Source organism: Nuphar pumila, chromosome 6 (assembly GCF_984573655.1).
Source record: "Nuphar pumila chromosome 6, dmNupPumi1.hap1.1, whole genome shotgun sequence".
In the NCBI taxonomy this organism is placed as follows: domain Eukaryota; kingdom Viridiplantae; phylum Streptophyta; class Magnoliopsida; order Nymphaeales; family Nymphaeaceae; genus Nuphar; species Nuphar pumila.
This window is the reverse complement of record NC_143254.1, coordinates 97,755,235-97,783,205: the sequence shown is the minus strand read 5'-3', so window position 1 is coordinate 97,783,205 and position 27,971 is coordinate 97,755,235. Positions and strand designations below refer to the sequence as shown.

Here is a 27,971-nt window from a genome sequence, read left to right as displayed (position 1 = left end):
TAATGAGAATTTGGAGAAGTATATGATAGCAAAGAAGGAAGCTAAAAAAGTTGTTCGAAACGCGAGGGCTAAGGTATACAAGGAGGTTTATGACAAGTTGGATACCAAAGAAGGCGAGAAGGATATTTATAGGCTTGCAAAGATGAGAGATAGGAAATCGAAGGATTTGGGTATGGTTAGATGTATCAAAGATGAAACGCAAAGGGTTTTAGTCAAAGATGAGGAGATTAAGGAGAGATGGAAAGATTATTTTGATAAGCTATTTAATGATAGTCATGCTCAAGATCTTGGAGACTTCTCCATTCCTTTTCATGAGATAAATCGTGACTTTATGCGCAAGATTCAAAAGAAAGAAATTGCAGAGGCTTTGAAGAAAATGAAATCAAGAAGGGCAGTTGGCCCAGATGGTATACGTATCGAGGCTTGGAAATGCTTGGGAGAGAAAGGTTTAGAATGGTTGACAAATCTTTTTAACTTGATTTGGCGAACAAATAAGATGCCTAATGAGTGGAGGAAGAGTACTTTGGTGCCTTTATATAAGAATAAGGGTGATATACAAGATTGCACAAACTATCGTGGTATAAAACTCATGAGTCATACTATGAAACTTTGGGAGAGGGTGATTGAGTCTAGGTTGAGGAAGGTTGTCATGATATCGGAGAATCAATTTGGTTTTATGCCTGGAAGATCAACTATGGAAGCTATACATCTTCTTAGACAACTTATTGAAAGATATAGAGAGAGGAACAAAGATTTGCGTATGGTTTTTATTGATTTAGAGAAGGCATACGATAGAGTACCTAGGGACGTTCTCTGGTGGACAATGATGAAGAAAGGTGTTTCTCTCAAGTACATTAGTATAATTAAAGATATGTATGAAGGAGTAGTAACCAATGTCCGCACTTGTGGAGGGGTGACAACCAATTTTCCGATAACGGTTGGGTTACATCAAGGATCTGCTTTAAGCCCTTTCCTATTTGCGATAGTGATGGATGAGCTTACGAGATCAATTCAAGAAAATGTACCGTGGTGTATGTTGTTTGCTGATGATATTGTTTTGATTGATGAGTCTAAAGCTGAGGTTAATGCTAAGTTAGAATTATGGAGACAGACATTGGAAGCTAGAGGTTTTAAGTTGAGTAAGAGTAAGACTGAATATATGGAATGTCGGTTTAGTAAGCAACGAAGTAGTGATGGGAGTGTAGTGAAGCTTGGTGAGCAAGATATACCGGTGAATGATTATTTCAAATATTTGGGATCCATCATTCAAAAGTATGGAGAAATTGATGGAGATGTAAATCATAGGATAAAGGTTGGGTGGATGAAATGGAAAAGTGCTACTGGAGTGCTGTGCGATCGTAGAATGCCATTGCGGTTGAAGGGAAAGTTTTATAGGACGACTATTAGACCCGCTTTACTATATGGTACGGAATGTTGGGCTGCCAAGAGACATCATATTCAAAAAATGAGTGTAGCTGAGATGCGGATGCTTAGATGGATGTGTGGAAATACAATAAAAGATAAGATTCGGAACGAAGAGATACGTAAGAAGGTAGGTGTTGCACCCATTGAAAATAAGATGCGAGAGAATCGTTTACGGTGGTTTGGACATATTCGGCGAAGGCCTAATGATGCTCCAGTTAGAAGGTTGGAGAAATGGGAAAATATATTAGTTAAAAGAGGTCGGGGTAGGCCTAGGAAGACTTGGATGGAGATGATAGGAAAGGATATGAATGCTTTGAACCTCACCGAGGACATGGCGTTGGATAGAAATGATTGGAGGAAAAGGATTCATGTGGAAGACCCAAAATGAATTTCTTTTTTGGTTCATATCGCTGACCCCAATTGTTTTGGGATGAAGGCGTAGTTGTTGTTGTTGTTGTTTGTTGTAGATGGGCTATGCTGTAATAACCGACATACTTGAAACAGGCACACAAAAAAAAACCCGTAGCAAACCCTACCGTTTTGAAGCTTTTCCCTCTCCGCTACCGCAGCTGCGTGAAAAATGGGGCTTCTCTTCGCTGCACCATGCTAAGATGAGGAAGATAATGAGAGAGAATAGAGGAGGAGGAGCATAACGAGAGAGAGAAAGATGAGGTTTTAAAGAGCGTGAGAAAAGGAGGATATGGGAAACATAGAGATCGTGGGGAAAATGGGAAAAAAAGTGGGTCGGTTACCCACCTCCCAGCTGAGTGAATAACGTATTCACGCCGCTGCTCTCCTCTCCCTTTCTTAAGAGCGTAAACCCTTCTTAGGGTTTCATATTCTCCTATTTTTCTTTTTTTCCACATTTTGGATCTCCCATCGGGTGACCCGAGACCCGTTACGGCTTGGGTCCAACCCAATGTTATCCGTTTTTAACGCACCTCATTTATTATTTATTTATTTATTTATTATTATTATTTATTATATATATATATATATATATATATTTTTAACATGTGTGCAAATTTGGATTGCCCTTACTCGTAATCCATGAGCCATATGTCTTTTTTGGGTCCACACTTCGGGCTTATCCGGATCCATCAACGGATCTGGATCTTCTTTTAAAATTTTAAAGTATTAATATTTAAATTTTTTAATATAAACCCAAACTAGATTACTTTTGACCCAAGTATATTATCATGAATCTCAACTAACTTATTATGGGTCCAAGATCCGTTGTGCTCATAAAACCCTTTAAGAAATACAGATCTAAGGATCCGAAGTTTTCTTCACACCATGAATCTGAATTAACATACATGGATCCAAACCACTATTATGGATCCAAACATAAAAATTTTAATTGGATCATTATCATATTTAAATCTCTAATGTCCAGGATCTAAAAGAAATATTGTGGATCCAAATATCGCATAGGCTATACCAATCCCACTAAAGTGTTGTAGGCCCAATATAGAAATTTTCTCATTAAAAATTCGATTTAAGCTTCGCGGATCCACTCCATTCGTCCTGGATCCAATATCAAATTTGACCATGATATTGAGGACCCAATCCCAAAGATCCGATCCATTTGACCGAAAACTATTATTAGATATTCAATTAAATGTTCATGATCCGATATCTAAGATCCGAATGGAATATCGAAGATCCGAACAGGATATTAAGGATCCGATATTAAAGATCCACACATGATATCCGAGATCCAAATACGAATAAACAAATAAAACGATAGAATTATCCTTGTATTAGCTTAAAAACATTTCAAGTTCATTTATCTGATAAAATTCACGGGTATTACACTTCTTCAGTGAGATTCTTATTCAGAAAAGCATTTTTGACATCCAGTTGAAAGATAGGTCATTTTCTAATAGAGGCTAAGGATTAAAGTTCTGACAGTGGTGATATGGGCCACAAGAGCGAATGTTTCTTCATAATCGATGACATACTCTTGGGCATATCCTTTTACCACTAGACGGGCCTTATACCTTTTCAAGGTTCCATCACTTTTAGTTTTGACTTTGTATACCCACCTACAACCTATAGATTTTTTACCTGGATGAATATCTTGGATAGTCCAGGTGTTGGCCTTTTCTAATGCATCCAATTCTGTTTTCATGGCTTCTAACCATTCTATATGATTTTTGGCTTGAGAATAGGATGATGGTTTAATATATGATTGTATTAATGCAATGACTGCCCTGTATGTGGGTGAAAAAAATTCGTAAGACACAAAATTTTAAGGAGGTCTAGAAATTCTAGATGTCCTTCTGGGTAGAACTTCAGAGTATTTTTCTAATGCACATAGAAGATTTTGCTCTCTACGTCTTGAATATTGTAGACTAACATCCCTATAGATTTTCTCTCCATTATCATTATCATTTTCAACAACAATAGGACTTTGATCATTGTCAAAGTCACATTCAAAATCATATTCATTGGATTTTGAAGTTAGATCAATTAAAAAAGAATATTCAGTGACATCCTTGGATTTTTTTAATTCAAAGAAGCTTTATTTTTTTAAAAAAGATACATTTCTTGACACATAAATTTTCATTTTGAAAGTCGAAATACCTGTAGTTTTTTTTATTATCAGCATATCCTAAAAAGGCACATGAGATTGCACGAGGAGAGAGTTTGTCATTTTTGTTGGTAAAAACAAAACATTTGTATCCAAAGACTCTTAATCTAGAATAATCTGGAGTTAAATTGACAAGTTTTTCTATTGGAGTTATATTCTTTAATGAGGAAGATGGCATCCTATTGATGAGGTAGGTGGCAGTTAGGACCGCCTCAGCCCAAAAACTTTTTGGAACCTGATTTGCAATTAGCAAGGTCCTAATAGTTTCCATAATGTGTCGATGTTTATATTCGGCTAGGGCATTCTGTTGTAGAGTGCGTGGACATAATCTTTGATGTATAATGCCATGCAAATTGAGATAGTCTTTGAATTCTTTGGACATAAACTCTCCCCCTGAATTAGTGCGAAAATGAAAATATCATTCTAAAACTTATTTTTAGCCATTTTATGAAATATTTGAAAGTTAACAAAAACTTCAGATTTATGTTTATGAAAATAAATCCAAGTATGTCTAGAACAGTCATCAACATAAATGACATAATATGCATAACCACCTTTGGAAATAACTGGTGTGGGGCCCCAAACATCCGAATGTATTAACTCAAGTGGTCGTGAAGAAACAAAAGTTCTACTAAGAAATGTTTATCTTTTCATTTTGCCAAAATGCGGTCTTTACAAGAAAAACTTTCAGAATTACAAAATTGGTGATCCTGTGCCCAACAACCATGAGAAGAAAAGGAGATATTACATCCATAGTTAGATATTTGTGAAACATATAAGAGATTTAAATTTAGTTTAGGGATATATCTAATTTCTGGAATAAAAAAAACTTGGATTTTTGAAAATTTTCAAAACATCATACTCATTTTATTTCAGGAGATTGTGCCATCGGTTGTAAAAACCTTTGACACACTTGAGTTATTTTTAAGACATTCAGATAGGATATTGACATTCGGGGTCATGTGAAAAGAAGCACCAGAATCTAAAAGCCAAGAAAAGTTACCTAGACCGGAGAAAGATACAACAATCACTCCAGTTGAGGAGTATATTCCTTTGAGAAGAGGTTGAAGGATTTTCATCAATTGAGCCATAAATACAGGTGCATCTTGATCTTTTGACTCAGATTCAATAGATGAAACTCTTTTTTCTTCTATTCTTTTTAACTTTAGACATTGAGGCCTATAATGCCCGGTGTTAAATCATATGTATAAGACTATAATTCTCCTATAATACCAGATAGGGGTATTATAGTCTTTTCACATTGTTTTAATAAACAATGTATTTTTCTTTAAAACCATTTTTTCTTTTTTATTTTTTTTATCTTTTTTATTTTGGATTCATGCCAAAAGGGGGGCCCACAATAGAGTTGTTGGGGCCCCCAACGACTCTTTGGGAGCCCCCCTTTTGGCTCCTTTTTCAGCCCTCTCTCTTTGTATAAATAGGGGTGAGACCCCTTGTATTTCTTAAGCATTTTTCATGCTCACTCTTTCAATAAAAGAGTCTTTTTATTTTAGTTGTGTTTGTGTATGTATTGTCCCATAGTGGACTTGTGTATTGCTCTCTTTTGATATTTCTCGGTTGTTGGAGATTGTGAATGCATTTAGCATTCTTTATATTTTCGCATACTTCATTACATCCGGTTCATGACAATGATGACAAATGACGTTTCTTTTGTCAAAGTCATCATTTTACCTTCCAAAATGAGGCGGCTTGTAAGTGCGAGTATGATTTCCTCGTCTAGACACAGCTAGAACTGAGTCATCATCAACTTTTAGAGTACTTTTTTTATAAGTTTATTTTCCTCCATAGTGAGCTCTTCTATAGTATCAACAATAGAAATAATTTTTTCATGATGTAAAAGGGCTGATTTGGTGGATTCTAACTCTGGCCTTAGACCGTTCACAAATTGATAGAAATGTTCCATACCGAGTTGCTTTTGGCGAAACTCGATATCTTTGACACAATGCCATTTGGGCTCAAGAAGAGCCAACTCTTCCCAAAGTTTGGACAACTCATTATAATATTCTCGAATAGTTTTGTTGTTTTTAGTCATTGTCCGAACTTTGTCTTGCAAATTACACACATTTGCAATATCTTTAACGGAATACATGTTTTTAAGGTATTCCCAAGCCTTATCGACATGCTCAAACTTAGCAAGACTACAACATTTTTTAACTTCTACGCTATTAATTAGCCATGACATAATTTTTGCATGCCCTATCCTCCACTCTTTGTATTTCTTTTCATAAGTGGCTAACGTCGTGCTCTTCTCCTCTTCCGTTAGAGGAACCTCTTTATCACCCTCTTTCTTGGTAAAAGATAGTTTAGGTTCCAAATCAGAACCATCCATTATACCTTATAGTCATTTTCCCCAAATTTGGTGCTTCATAATCAAAGCCCACAATACATAATTAATATCATTTAGCTGCATGGGTATGATGGTAATCTTATCATTGTCATCCATCTTTTACAAGGATAAGAGAGGAATATATGAGAGAAAAGAGTAGATAAGAGATTAAGAGAGGATAAAAAACAAATTTTTGTAACGCAAGTCCTTTCTTCAAACAAATTTTCTTGAGCCAAGAACAAGGTGATGAAACACCTTTTGCAAATGAGGCACAAAAATTGAGGCGGAATCACTTAAAGATCTACGGTCTCCGCGGCTCTGATACAATGTAATGAAATGGTGGTCTTCCACAAATGCACGAACAACTAACAAACATGTGTCTATTGAAGACACTACAAGCATGACCCTTGAAAGGGTATAAATGAAAGAACACTTGAAAAATAAAAAATATTTTATTCATACACAAAATGCTTAAGAAGCATTGCTTTACAAAGGAGGGGTTCACCCCTATATTTACAAAATGAAGAGTAAGGAGGGGAGCTCTTCCTAAGAGTCGTTGAACCTAGTCCAACAGCTCTATTTATAGCCGTTGGACTAGGTCCGACGACTATAAGAGTGGTCAAGATCTAACTAGATCTTGACCATCTAGTTCAACGTGAACTAGAAAATAAAATAAAAAGAAAAAAGAAATATAAATATGTAATATATATTATTAAAATAATATATATTATATATGTATTTACATGTTACATTTTAACAAGTTTCACCTTGTACTGGTGATGGGCCCAGGAAGTGTTTTGAATTGTAAATATGAGAGCTTGGTAGTTGAGCTATAGGTAGTTTTTCTAGTTGGCCATGGACCATAGTAGGGTTTTAGGGTTTGGTGAGAGTATAATTAAGATATATTGCTGGGTAGCAAAATGAATGGGAATTCTGAAATTGTGGAGGCTTCTTCTCCCTTGAAGTGGAAGATACACATCCACTATTCACACCTCCCATTTTTGCCGACCCCTCCTGCACAAACCCCCTCACTAACCATGCCGTACATCAGTGTCGTGTCCCATGAACACGCCTTGGCTACTAGAGTGCACACCCACCTCGCGTCACCGGGCTCTCTAGGCCCACACTCGCACACATCTCGTTCCACCCTGATTGTGCATCATCCCCTGCTCCCTGGAGCACTCAGTCTGGGTGGCAGAGTCCTTTTGGTCAGGGAGGATGTCTATCTTCCCTGTTGCACTAGTCCCTTGTGTTAGGCCATAGTTCTGGAGCCATTGTTAGTAGCACACGCCATTGCCCCAGCTGTGCGCATTGCTGCAAGCAGATAGCTCTGTCCCCAAGGGTTATCAATGGACCACGTGGTCCATTCACCTCAATGGAAGATGCTTAGCTGGGGTTGGGCCCTTATCCATGTTTGCCAATGAAACCAGTTGGATTAACAGTTGTATCATGTGTAGACCATCTACTGCCATTCAACTGAGGAAGATGCTGAATGTGGCAGAGTGTTAAAATGTACCTCTTATATATATATATATATATATATATATATATATATATATATATATATATATATATATATATATATATATATATATTACATCAATACCCGATAGGGGTATTTTTGTAATTTCACATAGTTGTTTTAGAAAACAACTATTTTCGTTTTTTGTTAAAATGTATTTTTTCTTTTTTATTTTTTACTTTTATTTTTTGTATTATTTAAGGACCAAAAGGGGTTCCAACCATAGAGTCGTTGGAGCCCCCAACAGTCACAAATGTGACCATTGGGGGCTCCCAACGACTCCATGGGAGCCCCCTTTTGGGCTCTCCTTTTGAGGCCTTTGGCCTCCCTTTCTCTCCTCTCCCTTTTGTATAAATAGGGGTGAACCCCTTGTATATTTTCATTCTTGAGAGCTCTCTCTCTTTTCAATAAGAGGCTTTTTATATTGTTGCCTTCTTAAAGGCTTGTGCTTGTATTGTCCCTTAGCGGACTTGTGATATTGTCTCTTTTATTCATTGTGGTAAGTGCTCATAAGCACTCTTTATATTTCCGCAATATCTCATTACATGGTATCAGAGCCACTCGATTCTTGAAGGAAAGGTGTGGTTCGTGTATTTCATATTTGGTGGATCTCTTCTCACTTCTTGGCAACATCATGTATGCAAAGATTGATCTATCCTTCAAGCTCAATGGAAAGAATTATATGATGTGGGCATCGGCAATGGAAAATAATCTCAAAGGAAAGAAACTTTGGGGCTTTGTCATGGGTACCATTCCGGAACCTAAGCTTATGCTCACGAAGAACGAAGGAGGTCAAGAAAAGGCTCTTGAAAGAGATGCTCGCCTCAAGGCCATTGAAAACCATCAAAAAGAAGTGGAAGATTGGGAAAACAATCACGCAAAAATCCTTGCGTGATTTATGAACAATGTTGAGCTTAAGGTATGTGCTAATATAGCTAAATTTCGTAGAGCCAATGAGGCTTGGTCCTTTATGAAGGGTATGTATACCCAAAAGGATCTTGCAAGAGCATACTTCTTGCAAGAAAAGATTAGAACCACCAAACAAGGTGATTCTAGCATTCAAGACTATTATAGTGCCCTAAACCCACTATGGGATGAATTGGCTCTTTTAGAGCCAAAATGGGTTTCTATGGAAGATATTGATTTAAGACAAAAACAAATGGAACAAAAACGATTGTTTCAATTTCTTTTTGGGCTACGTCCCGAATTTGAGCAAGTGAGATCCTCACTTTTCCATAGATCTATTTTTCCTCCTATTGAGGATGTTATTGCCGAAATCACTCAAGAGGAGACAAGGCTTGGCATGAGTAAGCATGTTGATGAAGTACTTGTCGTATCAAAACCGGGTAACAATGTAAGAACCTATAAACCTCCTCATTTTGGGAAACAAGGAAACTACAATGGAGGAATAAAAATGATTGTTTGTCATCATTGCTATGAGCCAAGTCACATTAAACCCACTTGCCCAAAGCTTAATGGAACTTTCAAGCCTAAGGTGACCTCTCTTAAAGAAACTACCACCAAAGAAGATGAAGGCAAGAACAATGACCTCAAGGAAACTCTTGGACAAATATCTATGGCTCTCCAACAAATTCTAAAAGTTTCTTCCTCCACATCGGGTGCGGCTATTGCTTCTACATCATCACCCGGTACGTATTCTTGGATCCTTGACTCCGGATGTGACCCCCCATGAAAATGCACTTATTGATGTTTGCACCAATTCAAAGGACTCTTGTGTCTCTACGGCCGATGGAACCTTTTTAAAAATTTCAAGTATTGGCTCTTTTAAAGATTCTCAAAATTTTTGTGTTCCAAAAGTAAGAGTTGTTCCCAAACTAAATTTAAACCTTTTTTCGGTCTCTCAAATTGCCGACCATGGATGTGAAATATCTTTCTCATCTAATGGTTGCTTTGTGCAGGATCTCCGATCCGAGAAGCGGATTGGGCAAGGCCATAGAAAGGGAGACCTCTATTATATAGACCATCTTGATCTCCCTACAAATTATTTTTGTTCTTATGTCCAAGAAAAAAACATGGAAACTTGGCATAAAAGACTTGGTCATCCAAGTTATTCCAAAATGTATCATCTCTTTCCTTTTGGAAACAAATTTTGTAAGGAAAAAGAAATTAATTGCAAAGATTGCATTTTTGGAAAAATGAAATCTATTCCATTTCCAACTAGAACTTTTCTTTCATCAAGACCTTTTGAATTGGTGCATTCGGATGTTTGGGGGCCTTCTCCAGTTATGTCTAAATTTGGCTATTCTTATTATGTTACTTTTATTGATGATTTTACTCGGTATGTTTGAATTTATTTTCTTAGTTATAAATCAGAAGTATTTACCTTCTTTAGAGTTTTTCATAAAAAAATTCAAAATCAATTCCAAAATAACATATCTATTTTAAGATTCGATTCCGGTGGCGAATATTTATCTCACGAATTTCAAAACTATTTAACCAAAAATGGAATTTGCTATCAAAAGTCATGTCCTAAGACTCCTCAACAAAACGGCCTAGCGGAAAGGAAACATAGGCACATTATAGAAACCGCTAGAACATTACTTGTTTCTAGGAATATCCCAAAGAAGTTTTGGGCCGAAGCCGTTCTAACCGCAACTTATCTAATCAATAGAATGCCCTCTTCTAAATTAAAAAATGCTTCTCCCTATGAAAAGCTCTTTAAACTTTCACCCGATTTCAATCGTCTTCGTATTTTTTTTTGTAAATGTTTTGTCCTATTACATAAAAGGGATAAGTTATCTCCAAAAGCAATTGAATGTGTTTTTCTAGGATATGGTGAAAATAAAAAAGGGTATAGATGTTATGATTTTAAGAATGATAAACTATATGTTTCAAAAGATGTAACATTTCTAGAAGAAGAGAATGGTTTTGATAAAATAGAAGAAACAAATGAAATTGATTACATATTTTATATGATCTTATTAATGACATACAAGAAGATTTTCTTGAAAACATAGAGGATACATGTGAGGCGTCCCATCTTGATATAATACCCTCAAATGATAGTGATACAAATATGAATGTTTACTTAAGAAGAAATCAAGAAAATCCTATTAGTGCTCTCGAAAAATACTCTCAAATTTCTGAATCTTCTGAGGAACCACAAGTTAGACATTCTTCTAGAATATCAATACCCCCAAATAGGTTTGTATCCTATGATTCCTTAACACCCAACTATAGGGCGTGTTTAATAACCCTACATTCTTATTTTGAACCTGCTCACTATAATTAAGCTAAATCTATACCACATTGGGTTGAAGCAATGCAAGTTGAACTAAATGCATTAAAAAAGGCTAATACTTGGGAAATAGTTAATCTACCCTCACACAAAAAACCTATTGGGTGTCGCTGGGTCTTCAAAGTTAAAACTAAAAGCGATGGCTCTTTGGAACAATATAAAGCTAGATTAGTCGTTAAGGGATACTCTCAAGAATATGACATTGATTATGAAGAAACATTCGCTCCCGTAGCTCGAATGACCAGTGTCAGGACCTTAATAGTTGTCGCATCAACTAAAAAATGGCCTATTTATCAACTTGACGTAAAAATGTTTTTTTAAATGGAAGTTTGAGTGAAGAAGTGTACATTTATCCGCCACCCGGAATTAATATTAAGCAAGGTCAAACACTTCGGCTTTTGAAGGCATTGTATGGCCTTAAACAAGCTCCTAAGGCTTGGTATGATCGTTTCAGTGATATCATGATAAAATTAGGATTTCACTCTTGTTATACTGACAATGCTCTTTTTGTTAAAAATGCAGGTACTAGTATTGTAATATTGTTACTTTATGTTGATGATATGATCATCACTGGGAATGATCAAAATAGTATTATTGATGTTAAAAATATGTTAAAAAATAATTTTGATATGTCTGATTTAGGTTTTCTTAGATATTTTCTTGGAATTGAAGTTGCATACTCTTCTCGAGGATATATTTTGTCACAGATGAATCTTGCTGCATATATCTGTTCTAAGTCTGGGATTTCTGATGACAAGAAAGTAGAGACTCCCGAGATTATTAATGTCAAATTACGGTTGGAGGATGGGGTTCTTCTGGAAGACCCCACACCCTACAGACAACTCATTGGGTCTCTTACCTATTTAACCATCACCAGACCAGATATCGCCCGTGCGGTTCATTCAGTTAGCCAATTTCAGCATGCTCCTACAACTGTGCATATGAGTGTTGTTCTCCGGATCATCTGCTACATTCGGAATACCATCAATAAAGGGCTATTTCTATCCTCCTCTTCTTCCTTGAATCTTCTTGCTTATAGTGATGCAGATTGGGGAGGTAATCCCAATGATCGAGTCTCAACTACTGATTTTTGTGTCTTTTTAGGGGACTCTTTGATTGCCTGGCGATGCAAGAAGCAACAGAAAGTCTCACTATTATCCACTGAAGCTGAGTATCGGGCTATGGCAACCACGACAATGAAACTTGTATGGCTTCGCAGTCTGCTTAAAGACATGGGGGTTGATATTACCGAAGCCTCAAAATTATGTTGCGACAACAAGAGTGACATCTATATTGCGAGCAATCATACCTTCCATGAGCGTACAAAACATATCAAAATGGATTGTCACTATGTTCGTGATGAATTCTTACGAGGAACAATTGTTCTACCATATGTCACTTCAGAATATCAGTTGACAGACTTCTTTACTAAAGCTCTTTCGGCTCCTCGCTTCATGTTCCTTCTTGGCAAATTTTCTGTCATTTCCCCGTAAAGTTTGAGGGGGGGGGGGTGTTAAAATGTACCTCTTATATATATAATATATATATATATATATACATATGTATATATATAATATTACATCAATACCCGATAGGGGTATTTTTGTAATTTCACGTAGTTGTTTTAGAAAACAACTATTTTCGTTTTTTGTTAAAATGTATTTTTTCTTTTTTCTTTTTTACTTTTATTTTTTGTATTTTTTAAGGACCAAAAGGGGCTCCAACCATAGAGTCGTTGGAGCCCCCAACGGTCACAAATGTGACCGTTGGGGGCTCCCAACGACTCCATGGGAGCCCTCTTTTGGGCTCTCCTTTTGAGGCCTTTGGCCTCCCTTTCTCTCCTCTCCCTTTTGTATAAATAGGGGTGAACCCCTTGTATATTTTCATTCTTGAGAGCTCTCTCTCTTTTCAATAAGAGGCTTTTTATATTGTTGCCTTCTTAAAGGCTTGTGCTTGTATTGTCCCTTAGTGGACTTGTGATATTGTCTCTTTTATTCATTGTGGTAAGTGCTCATAAGCACTCTTTATATTTCCGCAATATCTCATTACAGCAGAGTTCATATGTGCTATTCATCCATGACTGCTCCCTCTTTTTTGAACTGTTCCATCTTCCAAATTGGTAGTGCTGTTGAAATTTTGGAGACCAATTTCATGGTATCACCACTAATTATGCTTCATCGTTGATGGTCTGTCATCTGTAGCAAAGTATCAATAGATTCTGATACTTTTGCCATTACTGAGACATATCAGTTTGGATTCACCCATGAATTTTCTTCAAAATTGATTGCCTTGTCATCCATGCTAATTGTCCTAAATTGCTCAACATTCAATGGGTTCATGGCAAGCTAGTTTAAACAATTGGACTTAATAAAGGAGGTGATACGTTGCAGGTGCATATCACTCAAGGTGATTATGATGGAAAGGCTGTGATTATTTCATGGGTGACTCCAAGTGAATCTGGGTCCAGCAAAGTTTTCTATGGGAAGTCTGAGCAAAAGTATGATCATCATGCTGAAGGAACTATTACAAACTATACCTTCTATAACTATACATCCGGCTACATCCATCACTGTTTAGTTGATAACCTTGAGGTTTGTATTCAGTGAAATGCCATTTCCTATTATCAGTTATTTACATGGACTGCTATTATCATTGCTTGAGAATGATTGTTTTTTTTCAATAGTCTTTTAATATATGTTGAATGAATTGTCATTCAGTTTATTGGCTTTACAACTTTAATGTTGCTTGACCACAATGCGATTCAATGCACATATTGCACTTTTAAGAACATAGAAGAAAATGAAGGGGTCAAACAAGATAGCTGAACCAGGTAGAGTTGCACTATCAATCTCACTGGGGCAACCTCTAGCTTGACTATCAACCAAAAAGGAAAAAAGGAAAAATTAAATAGGAAGACACAGAACAGGTATGGTGTAAATATTGTATTGCATACGAAGAATTTGTAGCTTATACTTGAAAGCGAAAAATATCACCTGTATAGATTACAAGATGCACAGAGTCTTCTTCATGCTACTCCATTAAAGACGAAGATGATCAAATTAGTTATGCTTTACTTTGCATATTCATCAAACTTATGAATTTCATCCATGCACTAAGATTGATGCATCATGTTCCCCTCAAAAAGAAAATGATGTATCATATGTGTTGTTTGCACTCATTCACTCATCAGCTCATGTTAAACCAATTAAACTTTTAATTTTTTTGTGTGGAGTAGATTATAAGATGCAGATAGACTTCTTTATGCCTATATGGTTGTTCATTTTATGCTCTCTCTGTGTGTGCATGCTGTGTGTTCACACCAAGTTTTACTTTGTATAGCATGGTATCATAGTGACAATGAAAAGAAAGAGAAGAGTGAAATCCCATCCATTTGATGGCAATAGAAGGGCTTTAGCGCTGCAACAGGGAGTAGCTTTCAAGCTCATCAAAAAGAGGACTGTTAGTTATGCTTGAAAAGGGATAAGGTAGTACAAACTTTTCCAGGCTCCTTTAAGAAATGAATTAAAAGGGTTTTATTGGAAGAAGAAGGGGACCCAATTGGAATCAAATTGACATTAACTTATAGACTTTGAACAATGTAAGAGCAAAATCTCCCATGAGACATTTCAACCAAGGTATATAATTGTACTTATCTCTCTAGTTTGATAAACTCCAAGAATTTAGTTTCTCTCCGTTATGATATTCTGATCCCAAATCTTCAGTTATATATAATATATGTTATCGGTTTGACAAGTACTTGTAAGTTTTTTCTTCATATGTAAAAACAAAAAATATTTATATTTTTAGATTGGCTGCTAAGACAAAAAATGTACTATCTACCATCTTTGTAAAATGTCAAGGTTATGTTTCTGTCCTGCATTTCTCAATATTCCATTACTTGTGAGTTGTGACACTGTGAACAGGTTGGGGTTTCTTGAGCTACCTGGTTTGCTGTCTGTGCATGCATGCGTGTATCTACGTATGTATGTTTATGTATTTCCTTTTTCCCACCTACGTGGGATTGACTCACAAGTCTTATTTCTCTAATTTTTCTATTTCAAGCTAAAATATAATTTACTACAAACACTTTCTTCATCTCTTCTTTGTTTCCAAACAGGCAGCACCATATAATACATGTGGACATGGCAATGTGCACTCTGTAAATTTGGCATGGATATGAACTTTCCTATTCTTGCACTTTCAAGTAGATCAAACAATTGAACTGCATTTGACATACTCCGTTGAGTAACAATCATTCTTCTCTCTGAGCAAGCTGGATGTTAAGATCCTTTTTGTCAACTTAATTATGTGTTGGTGCAATCTGGATTTTCCATTTTTGTCCTTTTATAGAAAGCTATTATAACATTTAAAATTCGTGATCAATCATGAATGCTTGCTCGCTCAACTTCATTATATGTTGATGCAATCTGGACAATCATGAATGCTTGCCCCGTTCAACTTAGTAATTGTTAACCTGCATATGGAATTGTGGTAGAAACTGGCTTGGGTGTCACCATTTTAACAGAATAGCTTTAGCTTTGTAGTTTGTAATAGTTTTCAACTGTGTCCTCGAGGTAGCAGATACTAGCCAGCTGTACTGTCATCTGATTTTTGTTGGTTCACCTGTTTTACAGATGCAAGTTCTTGAAATTTCCTGGGGATGATATTTTGATTTCTGTTTCCCTGTTACAGTATGACACCAAGTACTACTACAAGCTTGGAGAAGATGAATCTGCTCGTGAGTTTTGGTTCCACACGCCACCTAAAGTTGATCCAGATGTTCCTTATACTTTTGGTATTATTGGTGAGTTGTTTCCCTGCATGGCATGAAGTCTAGTCAGCATTTATTCAGTTCAAGTTCTGTTTCTATTTTATAGTATGTGATTTGGAGTAATTAGGCAGTCTTTTGGAGATTCTTTATGAAGGGAATAGTTCCACTGTGCAACCTGCTGATGGCTAGGAAAGTAGCCAGGAGACCATGAACCTTTTTTTATTATCTTTATTTGAATCCTCTGTTAATTGTGCATCAAAAGGATTGTCCTAGCTTAAATATTTCTTGGCATAATATTTTACTATTCATGTGTAAGTAGAATAGCTATGCCTCAAGAATTGGTCAGCACCAATTGGTAGCAAGAAAGGAGTTTGAATAAATGGCCTTCTGAAGGTAGCAAGCAGGAGGAACCTTCTGTTTGAATAACTAATTCATGAGAAATTCATGCCTAAATTAGGTTACTAGCAAATATACAAAATACTATGTTGATTGATTGTATTGTTGTAATAGTTTACAAGTTTATTGATATCAATCCGATCATTCTGCTCTTCATGAATATGATTTGCAGAGCATTCTCCTGATTGTTTGTGATGCAGTTTTTTTCAGTTCAATGGTAGTTATTCCAGGAAAGAATTTTGTTGTGTAAATTGTACTAATGTCATCAGTTTTCAGGTGACTTGGGCCAAACATTTAATTCTCTTTCCACGCTGGAGCATTACTTGCAGAGTGGAGGGCAAACAGTGTTATTTGTTGGAGATCTTTCATATGCTGACAATTATAAGTATGACAATGGTATTCGCTGGGATTCATGGGGGCGTTTTGTTGAACGAAGTGTTGCTTATCAGCCATGGATATGGACTGTTGGGAATCATGAAATAGAGTACAAGCCTGATCTGGTAAAAAGACACATACTTGAACATATCTTAAATAGAAGAAAAAGTTTTGTATATTTCAGACTTTCTCCTGTTAATTTCTACATTGATTAGCATATTTGAGTGTTGACTTAATGCCTATGCGTTCCCTTTATAAAGATCTAGGGTATTTGTCCAGCACATTACTTCAGAAAAACTGGATGAATTTGTTTCATCCTATTAAAAAAATATGTTGGAAAAGTGGCAGGTTGCTAATTTTCATGTGAGAATTTTGTGCTTCATACATAGCTTTGAACTAATCTCACTGGTTGGTTCCATTTGATACTAGTTATGGCAATGATCACAATATTGTCTAATCAACGCATACCTCAATCTACTGTACTGGATCGTGGGGTCTGTAATGAAACAAGATGTGCACAATCACAATGCCAACGAAGGGCTACACAAGTGCATAAATATAACATGGTCTCTAATGGACCGATAACAATCTCATAAAAAAGATATACAAAAGCACTAATTCCACAAGAGCACAATATAAAAAACAGATTTTGTACAACACACAATATCCTTTAGAAAAAACACTTTACATAGACAGGTGAGGCTTTATTTATAGAGCCTCACATGCATTGAAAGGGAGTTGTTGGACTGCGTCCAACGCTCATAAAATATGACCGTTGGGGGCAGTCCAACGACTAGTTCTTCACCAAAGCTCTTTCTCTACCAAGATTTTTGTATCTTCTTAGCAAACTTTCTGTGATCTCACCGTAAGTTTGAGGGAGAGTGTTAAAATATTGTGTATATATTTTTATACCTAACTGATATACGTATATTTATACAATATACGTATATCAGGTGTATTTTGGTTATTTAATAACATATAATTTAATACAATCCAATAGGGACAGTAAAGTCTTTTTTTTGTTTTTCTTATGTAATTCAAAAGATTGTTGGAGAGGCAGTCTAACTAATTGTTTTCTTCAAGTATTTTTCTCGAATATAGTGGCAATCCATCTGAATATGTTTTGTTCTCTCATGAAATGTGTGATTGTTGGCTATATATATATGGCATTTTTGTTATCGCAACATAATTTTGAATGTTCTGAAATATCAATACCCATATATGAAAGTAATGATCTCATCTACATAAGCCATTGCCCATATGCTCAGCTTCCGTAGAAGATAGACACTTTCTATTGTTTTTTAAATCTCCAAGAAATGATGAAATCACCTAAAAACAAACAAAAACCTATAGTTGAGTGACAGTTATTGGGATCTCATCTCCATTTAGAATCAGTATAAGCAATAAGATTTAAAGATGATGAAGATGATAAGAATAACCCTTTAGATACGAGTTTCTTGATGTATCAAACTATTTTTAGCATGACACTCATGTGAACTGATGTGTCCGCATGTTGAAACAAACTTGCAGCATGTAATGCATGTGCGATGCCTGCCTAGTAATAGATAGGTATATTAATGATTTGATAAGTTGCCTATAAGGAGTTGGATCATCTAATAAAACTTTGCTTTTAGCTCTCATTTTAGCAGTTATCACTTCAGGAGTATCAACATATTTTGTATCTGTGATTCCCGAATGCGCAACAATATCAGCTGCAAACTTGATTTGAGACAAAATGTACCCTCTTGGCAAGTATATTACTTTAATTCCTAAAAAATATTTCAAAAAACTATGGTCAGTCATATCAAAAGATTTCTTAAGCATAATTTTAATTTATTCAATTTTCTTCTGATCATTCTCAGTGATGATCATATCATCAACATACAAAAGCAGAATGATAAGTGAGGTACTTGTAGATCTTACAAAAAAGGTAGTGTCAGTATAACAGGATTTAATCCAAGATTCAACACAGTTATACTAAACCGATTATATCATGCTTTAGGAGCTTGTTTAACCCCTTATAAAGCTTTTTGAAGACGAAGAACCATTTCATTTTCAATAGTTAGACCAGGGGGAGGATCCATGTAAACTTCTTTATTTAAATTTTCATTTAAGAAAGCATTCTTAACATCGAACTGATATATAGGTCATTTTCTAATGGATGCTATTGCAACTAAAGCCCTAACTGTGGTCATGCGAGTTACTGGAGTAAATGTTTCATCATAATCTATTCAATATTTCTGAGAATATTCTTTTGCAACTAATCTTGCTTTATACCTTTATAGGGACCCGTCACTCTTTGTTTTGACTTTAAATACCCATCTACATTCTATTGTCTTCTTTCCCTTAGGAAGATGTTGGACTGCCTAGGTATGATCCTTGTATAATGCATCTAATTCTATTTCCATAGTTTCTACCCATTCTTTTATATTTTTAGTTTTTTTATAGTTAGATGGTTCATGATATTAATGAATTGGTAAAAGGCATGCCCTATAGTTTGGAGAAAATGATTCATAGGAGACAAACCTATTTGGAGGCCTATGTGTATCCGTTCAGATTTTCTAACACTAGACTCTTCAATATTTGTTGGTTGACTATACTTTTCAAAAGCACATGAATGTTCCCCATTATCTCGTCTAGAGTATTGTAAGAGGTTATGAGTTGGTTCTCTTTCTTCACTTGGTCTATTAATAGACTTAAAATTATCAATATTATTATCAATAATTTCATTATTTGATTTAGGTAACAAATCAAACAAGAAGGCATACTCGGATTTTTCCTTAGTTTTTCAAGATCAAATCCATTTTCATTTTTAAGAAATGTTACATTTCTAGAGACATAAAGTTTATCATTTGTTGGATCATAGCATCGATAGCTTTTTTTATTTTCAGCATATCCAAGAAAAATACATTTTATAGTTTTAGGAGAGAGTTTGTTATATGTTTCAAGAAGCATAAAACATTTACATCCAAAGACCCTTAGTTTTTTCAAATCGGGAGGAATTTTAAAAAGTTTTTCAATTGAAGATTTGTTTTTCAAAGCTTTATAAGGCATTCTATTTATTAGATATACCATGGTGAGAGTGGCTTCGGCCTAAAAAAAATTGAAATTTCTTTTGAAATGAGTAGGGTCCTAGTAGTTTCAATAATATGACAGCGTTTTCTTTCGAAAATATCATTTTTTGGGGGGGTCCTAGGACAAGATCTTTGGTGTAAAATACCATAAAATTTTTGATAGGATTGAAATTCATTTGAAAGAAACTCTCATCTTGAGTCAGTGCGGAAGATTTTAATATTTGTTTTAAATTGATTTTTACCAAGATTATAAAAAATTTTAAAATACGAGAAAACTTTGAATTTGAGTTTAAGGAAGTAGATCCAAGTATGTCTACTAAAATCATATATGAATGTAGTATAAGAATAACCACCTTTTGACATAATGGGAGCGGGACCCCATACATCCGAATACACTAATTCAAAGATTTCATTAGTCAAGGAAGTTCTAGATCTAAAAGGCATAATTTGCATTTTTTCAAGTATGCAATCTTCATATACAAATTCTTTATCCTTACAAATTTTTTTCAGAAATGAAAAATGAGATAATTTAGATATACTTGGGTGTCCTAATCTTTTATGCCAAAGATCTAAATTAATTTTTTTGATATGATTACAGAAAGAGTTTTTAGGTAAACATAAGGATTCCATATAGTAAATATCTTCTATTCTATAGCCTTGCCCAATTAGCTTCCTTGATCGGAGATCCTGCACCCAACAAACCTTAGATGAGAAGAATATTTTACACCCATAATAAAAAATTTGAGATACCAAAAAAAGGTTTAAATCTAATTTTGAAATAACCCTCACATTTGGAACAATTTTTTTTTTTTGAAATATTATTGAGGTTTCCTATACTTTTAACTTTCAAAGAAGTAACATCAACGGTTGATACACATGAAAAATATGAATTAGTTCAATCGGATAATAGAGACTCATTATATGTAATGTGAAAAGAGGCTCCCGAATCCAAAATCCAAGAACACTTACCCTGAGAAGAAGAAGAAGAAGAGATGACGGCACCGGATCTAGAAGGAATGGCTTTTAGAATTTGTGAGACGCCTTCACTATTTGGGCAATTGTTAAATCATTGAAGTTGCCCTCTTTCTTTAATTCTTGAGTTTTTTTTACTTCCGGCGGCCACTTTCTTGAGCCTGAGACAATCCGGTCTTATATACCCCAGTTCTTTATAATGATGACAAGTAATTTTTCCCTTGTATCCTTCCCTATTATATCATTCTTCATTGAATTTTCTTTCAAAGTGAAGTGGTTTATAAGTTTTTACAAAAAATTTGGGTCTTGATACGGCAAAAACCTCGTCATTAGACTTTTGCATTCAAAGTCTTGTTTGTTCTTGACAAATTTGAGCAAGAGCCTCACTTATATAAGGAGTTGAAGTCCTATGATGCAAAACTTGCTCAAATTCCGGTCGAAGACCATAAAGAAAAGAGAAAAGGTTTTATCTTTCAACTTATAATTTTCTTATTTCAATAGTCGAACCTTCCCATTTTGGTTCTAACATAACTAGTTCATCCCAAATACGAGATAAGATACCATAAAAGTCTTATACTTTTATCTCCTTGTTTGGTATTACGTACCTTGTCTTGAAGATAATATAGCCTAGCCATATCTTTTTAAATGAAGTGTCACGAAATGGTGCAGTTCCAATGCACTCTATGATGATCTCTAAGTCTTAAAACATTATTCATTTAAACAATAAACTTAAGAATTAAAAGACACATATCAAAATATAAATAAATAATTTTATTCATAATAGACATTAAAAGAAATACAAAATAAAATTACATTCAAGTCTCACTACAATGCACTCAAAGAAAAATAATAACCACCCCAATACTACCCATCACTCTCTCACTTTAAGAAGGCACCCACCCACCCATATTTATAAAGAAAGGTAGAGGAAAGAAGGAGAGAAAAAGTGAAAAAAAGGAAAATACTTCATATGTGGGAGAGAGCTCTCAACGGCTAGAATTCTAGCCGTTGGGAGCAAGTCAAGCTAGTTTGACTTGACTCTCATGTATATATATACATATACGTATATTAGATTAATCTTAACACCCCCCTCTCAAATTTACAGTTGACTCAATGTAAGTTTAAAATTACAAAAGAAGAAACCCATTACACAAGATGTCTTTATAGACTTCGTCAAGTTTTTTCATTTGGTGCATCTTCAAGGGGTGCTCAATCATATGCTCCATTACATCAAGCCTTGATATTCTCAAAATGTCTTTTAAATCAATCATACTATCACTATTTGAAGAACGTGTAAAGAGCGCAAAACAGAAGCAATCTAACAAGAAATAATTATACTTATATATATATATATGATGAAAAGAGGATGGCCAAGCACACAAACATAAGATACGTACAAAATAAGTCAATTTAACATTTTTCAAAATCATTTAAAGTAAGAATTTTCAACCGTCATTAACTACAAACATAATAATCATTGACAAACTCGGTCATAATATAATAATATTAAGAGAGATGCAAACAATGAAAATCATGCACATATATATTTAGTACAAAAGACATTAATGTATAACAATCATAGATTTTTATCATTATTAATACTATGAAGGAATAACTCAATAACAAATCATATTTATACAACGAAAGATATAAATAGGCATTGATAAATTAGAAACAATATTTAAACTAACTAATACACATATGAATGAACCATGCAATAATTTAGAACCAATGAAGAAGTCACATATGAATCAATAATCAATAAACAATCTTTAAAGAACACATGCTTGAAAATAAGCAAAAAATAAAGAAATCCCAATGAGGATTCACACAAATACAATAGAAGTGACCAAGCACTCAAGAACAATCAAATGCACATAATAGCCACTATGGTCATACACATACGGGATTTGACTAATGAGATGCTTAGAAAAGCATGTAATGAAATATACAGTATTTACAAAAAACAAAATGCAAAAGCACATACAAGTACAAGCATTGACAACACAAAGATACGAAGGCACAATACAAGCACAAAAGTGCATAAGCATAAGTCCACTATAGGACAATACACAAAGGCAACAAAGGGCAACATAAGCAAAAAAGAATATATATTTATTTATTGAATATATGCTTGAAAAAATATAACCTTATGCAAATTATGCAAGACAATTAATCATGGGATAACTCATGCAACTAAAGCATATACAATGCAAAATGCATGAAAATATTTCAGCAACCATTTCTCGTAAAAGAGAAAATGAGTTTAGACAAATTACGAATGGATTTTAAAAAAATCTCATATATCATAATGAATGAATTTTAAAAATTAAAACATTGGTTTAACCACCACAAGCAATCACCTCCTAGGCCTTCAAACCTCAAATATCAAGTGTATCAGCGACTAAAACAAGAGCATAACATCATGCCACTAAAGGGTCAAAGACACACACGAAGGTGGGTAAAAACATTTCTTGTCTAAATATAATGACACTTAAAAACAAGTGTATCAGCGACTAAAACAAGAACATAATGTCAATGAAGGGCTAAAATCACACATGAAGGTGTGAATAAACATCTCTTGTCTACATATAATGACACTCAAAAAACAAATGTATCACCGACTAGATCAAGAGTATAATGCCAACAATGGGTTAAAATCACACATGAAGGTGTGAATAAACATTTCTTGTCTACATATAATGGCACTAAAAAATCAAGTGTATCAACGACTAGATTAAGAGTATAATCTCAATACCAACGAGGGCTAAAATCACACACGAAGGTGTGAACAAATATCTCTTGTCCTCATATAATGACACTTAGATAAGAGGCATAAAAGTGAGAAAACACCCGAGGTAAGAAGACTTGTAATGGAAACACACTAATGCCATCAATAAGAATATCAATTTTAATAATCTTTCGAAATACCATGATTTCAAAATTAGATAGCCATCACAAGTAAACGGAGTTATAAGCATCCATAATAATAATGACCATACAACAAATGAGTGAAACACCACACTCAGATCCAGAGATCAAACAACTGTCAGTTAGAGCTAAGCCATAAGTTGACAATCTAAACTGACATCAAACGAGGTGCACACAACTCACCTCAACAAACATCTCTTAATCAACAAAAGTATATATGGATTCAGAGGCCAATCAACTATCAATCAAATCCAAGATTGGTATCAACACGACACAAATAAACTTTGATAATTGCAGATTGATAAGATGACATGAGGTGCACACACAACTCACCTCAACGGCTAACCCTGACCCAACAACAAGGCCAAAAAATGATGCATCATATAAAATTTTGTGATGGACAATTCAAAATGTCATAAAAAGGCAATATATACGTAATTCAATTTTCAAATAGGTGAGTTCATATCAAATATCTGATTTGAAAAGACAAGTTTCAAATCAAATCCAAAAATGTTGGGTAAAAACATTACTATAAGAATTAGTGCAATCATATGCACAATAATATGTCAATGGATGCAATTATATGCAATATAAGATGTCTCATGATAATTTTCACTATTTTGAATAAGCAAATAACGAGTCACGCCCAATTCATAGAGGTGGTGGAATTGTGAAGTTTGAGAATCCTTTAAAAGACCATAAATTCACCAATGAAGATTAATAAATCTCATCACATATGACTAAGAAGTTAAAGTTAAATCATAAGTCTATTATTAAGCAATTGAAGACAATCAAATGAAGACTCCCAAAGAGCTATATAGATCCACATATATCCACACACACACACACACACACAGATATATATATATATATGATCACACTAAACAAGAGATTTTTCTCATAATGTAACATTTTTTAATAAGCATGATGTAGAATATCAATGTGCAAGAGAAATCACAAATGATGAACACATTTTTTTAATACGATAACAAGTCATGCTTATGTCTTTCAATAATTAAGGCATATACCAAAAAGAAATATTGCTCAAATATATATGAAATAACATATTAAAAAAGGCCTCATTAAAAACAAATCACGATAAAAAATTATGCTTGATCACATCATAATATATTAAAAAAATTCAAAGATAGTCCATACATATGTTAAGAAATATAAATTTTAGTATTTTTCAAAACACATAATATTATAAGAAGCCACATATTCAACTTTGAATGAATAACTACAAAGGTGTTCTCTAAGGAACACACTCGCAATACCCACAAAGGGAACAAAAAAGAAGTGTTCTAAAAGAACACGATCACAAATCCCACAAGCGGATACATTGTAAGGCACAATAAAACTAAATATTTTTTATCAAATGAAATGAGTGTGTAAAAACATATGCAAAATTTAGTTTTACACTACATATATCCATAATCTAAGACATATCAAAACACCATAATTTTCACATACTTCACAAAAATATTTATTTTTAACATAACTCATTTTTAAAAGTTATCATACATATAAAAAAAACAATAAGCCAAAGATACATACTGGAATGCGAAATCTTTGAATCCATTTCATTTATTAATACAAATCCTTTCCAAGATCGATGCCTCTCTCTGATACCATGTCATGAAATAGCGAGGATTCCAATGCACTCCATGATGATCTCCAAGACTCAAACATTATAATTTAAACAACAAACTTAAGAATTAAAAGAAACATATCAAAATATAAATAGATAATTTTATTCATAATGGACATTAAAATAAATACAAAATAAAATTACATTCGAGCCTCACTACAATGCACTCAAAGAAAAATAATACGCAACCCTAATACTACTCATAGCTCTCTCACTTTACAAAGGCACCCACCCACCCATATTTATAGAGAAAGGTAGAGAAGAGAATGAGAGAAGAAGTGAAAAAGAGGGAAAGGCTTCATATGTGAGAGAGAACTCCCAACGGCTAGAGTTCTAGCCATTGGGAGCAAGTCAAAACTAGTTTGACTTGACTCCTATATATAGATTATATATATTTATGATATATATATAATATATATTATTATATTAAACAATATATATACTTATATTACATTAATCTTAACATGAAGGTGCTCTTTAGCAAGATTCATACATCACATGCCCTTTTAAATTTAATGATGTTGGTGGCGATCTTGAACTCCATGGTATTCATGAACCATGAGAGTATTTGAGCATTGCTAGCTTTCCAATCCTCTAACTTGTTTTGGTATTCTTACAAAGCCTTCTCTTTTTCTTCTTATAGAGCTTTGATTTGATCTTCTTCTCTTCTTGTTAATTTAAATTGAGGTTCATTAGTGGTTCCACTAACAAACCCCCAAAGCTTTTTACCTTTGATGTGATTTTTCATTGCGGTAGCCCACATCAAGTAGTTGCTTTTGTTGAGCTTGTAGGAAATGATGGAGGCGGAATCTCTTTCTCACATATTGAAGGTGTGTTTTTGAAGACTAAAGATTGAAGAGCACCACCACAAAGAGAACAATCCCAAGATAACTTTCACCACTTCAAGAGCCTTAAGCTTTAATACCATGTAATAAGACAAAGTGTGCACAGTCAGAATGCCAACGAAGGGCTACACAAGTGCACAAATATAATATGATCTCTAATAGACTTATAACAATCTCATAAAAGAGATATACAAAAGCACTAATTCTACAAGAGCACAATGGCACAAAATCCACAAGAGCACAATATAAAAAAACAGATTTTGTATAACACACAATCTGCTTTAGAAAAAACACACTTTGCATAGAGGGGTGAGGGTATATTTATAGAGCCTCACATCCAAAGGTCATATTTATGACCGTTGGGGGCAGTCCAACGACTAGTTGGACTGCCTCTCCAACAGTCTTTTGAATTACATAAGAAAAACAGAAAATTAAAAAAAGACTTTACAGTCCCTATTGGACTGTACTAAATTACATGTTATTAAATGACCAAAATACCCCTAATATATATATATATATACACGTATATCAAATAGGTATAAAAATATATACACAATATTTTAACAGGGTCTCAAATTATGTTGGTTCTGTGCATGTAATGAATCTCATCTTCTGCCTAAGTGACAATAGATACATGTTGGATAGAATCTACGGGCCTATCGAGATCCAACCCTGTTATATCTGAAGATTTGAGTTGGGTCAAATACCTTAAATGTACTTTTCTCTTAAGAAAGGGCATAATCAAGAGAGAAGGGTGACAAGGTTGTAACTTGTAATCGATAACATGCAAAATGACTAGGCTGTAATGCTCTTAAGTATTCTTACATTTGATCTTTATTTAGTTTTTATTTAGTAAACTTTTTAAAATTATTTGATATAGTTGCCATCTAATTGCAGGGAGAAGTCACTCCTTTTAAGCCTTATCTACATCGTTACCTTACACCTTACATGGCTTCCAAGAGTAGTTCTTCCCTTTGGTATGCAGTGAGACGTGCATCTGCTCATATCATTGTGCTGTCTAGCTATTCTCCCTTTGGTATGATCATTAAGTTTCCTGTTAACTTTGTTCTTTTCTGATATGTTGTTCTTTCAAGTACATTTGTTGTTAGTTTATACTTTTTTAAGTGTATTTGTCCTGAAGGTCCTGTAACTTTTTCAACAGTGAAGTACACCCCTCAGTGGCATTGGTTGAAAGAAGAACTTCGTCATGTGGATAGGGAGAAGACTCCCTGGCTTATAGTTCTCATGCATTCCCCATTGTACAACAGTAATGAAGCACATTACATGGAGGGTGAAAGTATGCGTGCAGTTTTTGAGAAATGGTTTGTCAAATACAAAGTTGACCTTGTCTTTGCAGGTCATGTACATGCATATGAAAGATCGGTATGGTGGCATCAAATATTGCATCGGCTTATAAAAAAAATCATGTCTTATTGCTTTGTGAATTTTGGATTAGTAAAAAAAAAGTGAACTTATGGCAATAGATTCTTCTATTCTAGTGCGAAGTAGCCTGTTTCCCTTTGTGCTATGCTGATTAATGGAAGCTGGTTTATCATTTCTTTCATGGTTAATGCATAATCCACATTGAAATTTGATGTCTATGAAGTTACTCTATAATATAGTTTCCCATTTTTTTTTTGCCATCCAAGTGCTAATCATGTAGAAGGGATTTCTATATTTTTCATGTTTCTTACAGACTAGGTTGATATTTAGTGATTCAATAAAAAGTAGTATTATATCATTATTTCATTAGAGATAATTTAGTTGTTGGTATCCTTAATATGTATCACATACATAAGTAGTGTTA

General features: G+C 34.4%; 1 protein-coding gene across 4 annotated transcripts in view; it reads left to right on the top strand.

The window, feature by feature from the left end:
- PAP26 (purple acid phosphatase 26) overlaps positions 1 to 27,971 on the top strand; it is a 45,353-nt gene that overhangs the window by 13,994 nt on the left and 3,388 nt on the right. For all 4 annotated transcript variants that reach the window (XM_090008402.1, XM_090008404.1, XM_090008403.1 and 1 more), the window contains exons 3-7: positions 13,540 to 13,740; positions 15,842 to 15,953; positions 16,593 to 16,816; positions 27,062 to 27,200; positions 27,327 to 27,547. In XM_090008402.1, the coding sequence (XP_089864528.1) occupies positions 13,540 to 13,740; positions 15,842 to 15,953; positions 16,593 to 16,816; positions 27,062 to 27,200; positions 27,327 to 27,547 (897 nt within the window). The remainder of the gene's footprint in view (positions 1 to 13,539; positions 13,741 to 15,841; positions 15,954 to 16,592; positions 16,817 to 27,061; positions 27,201 to 27,326; positions 27,548 to 27,971) is intronic.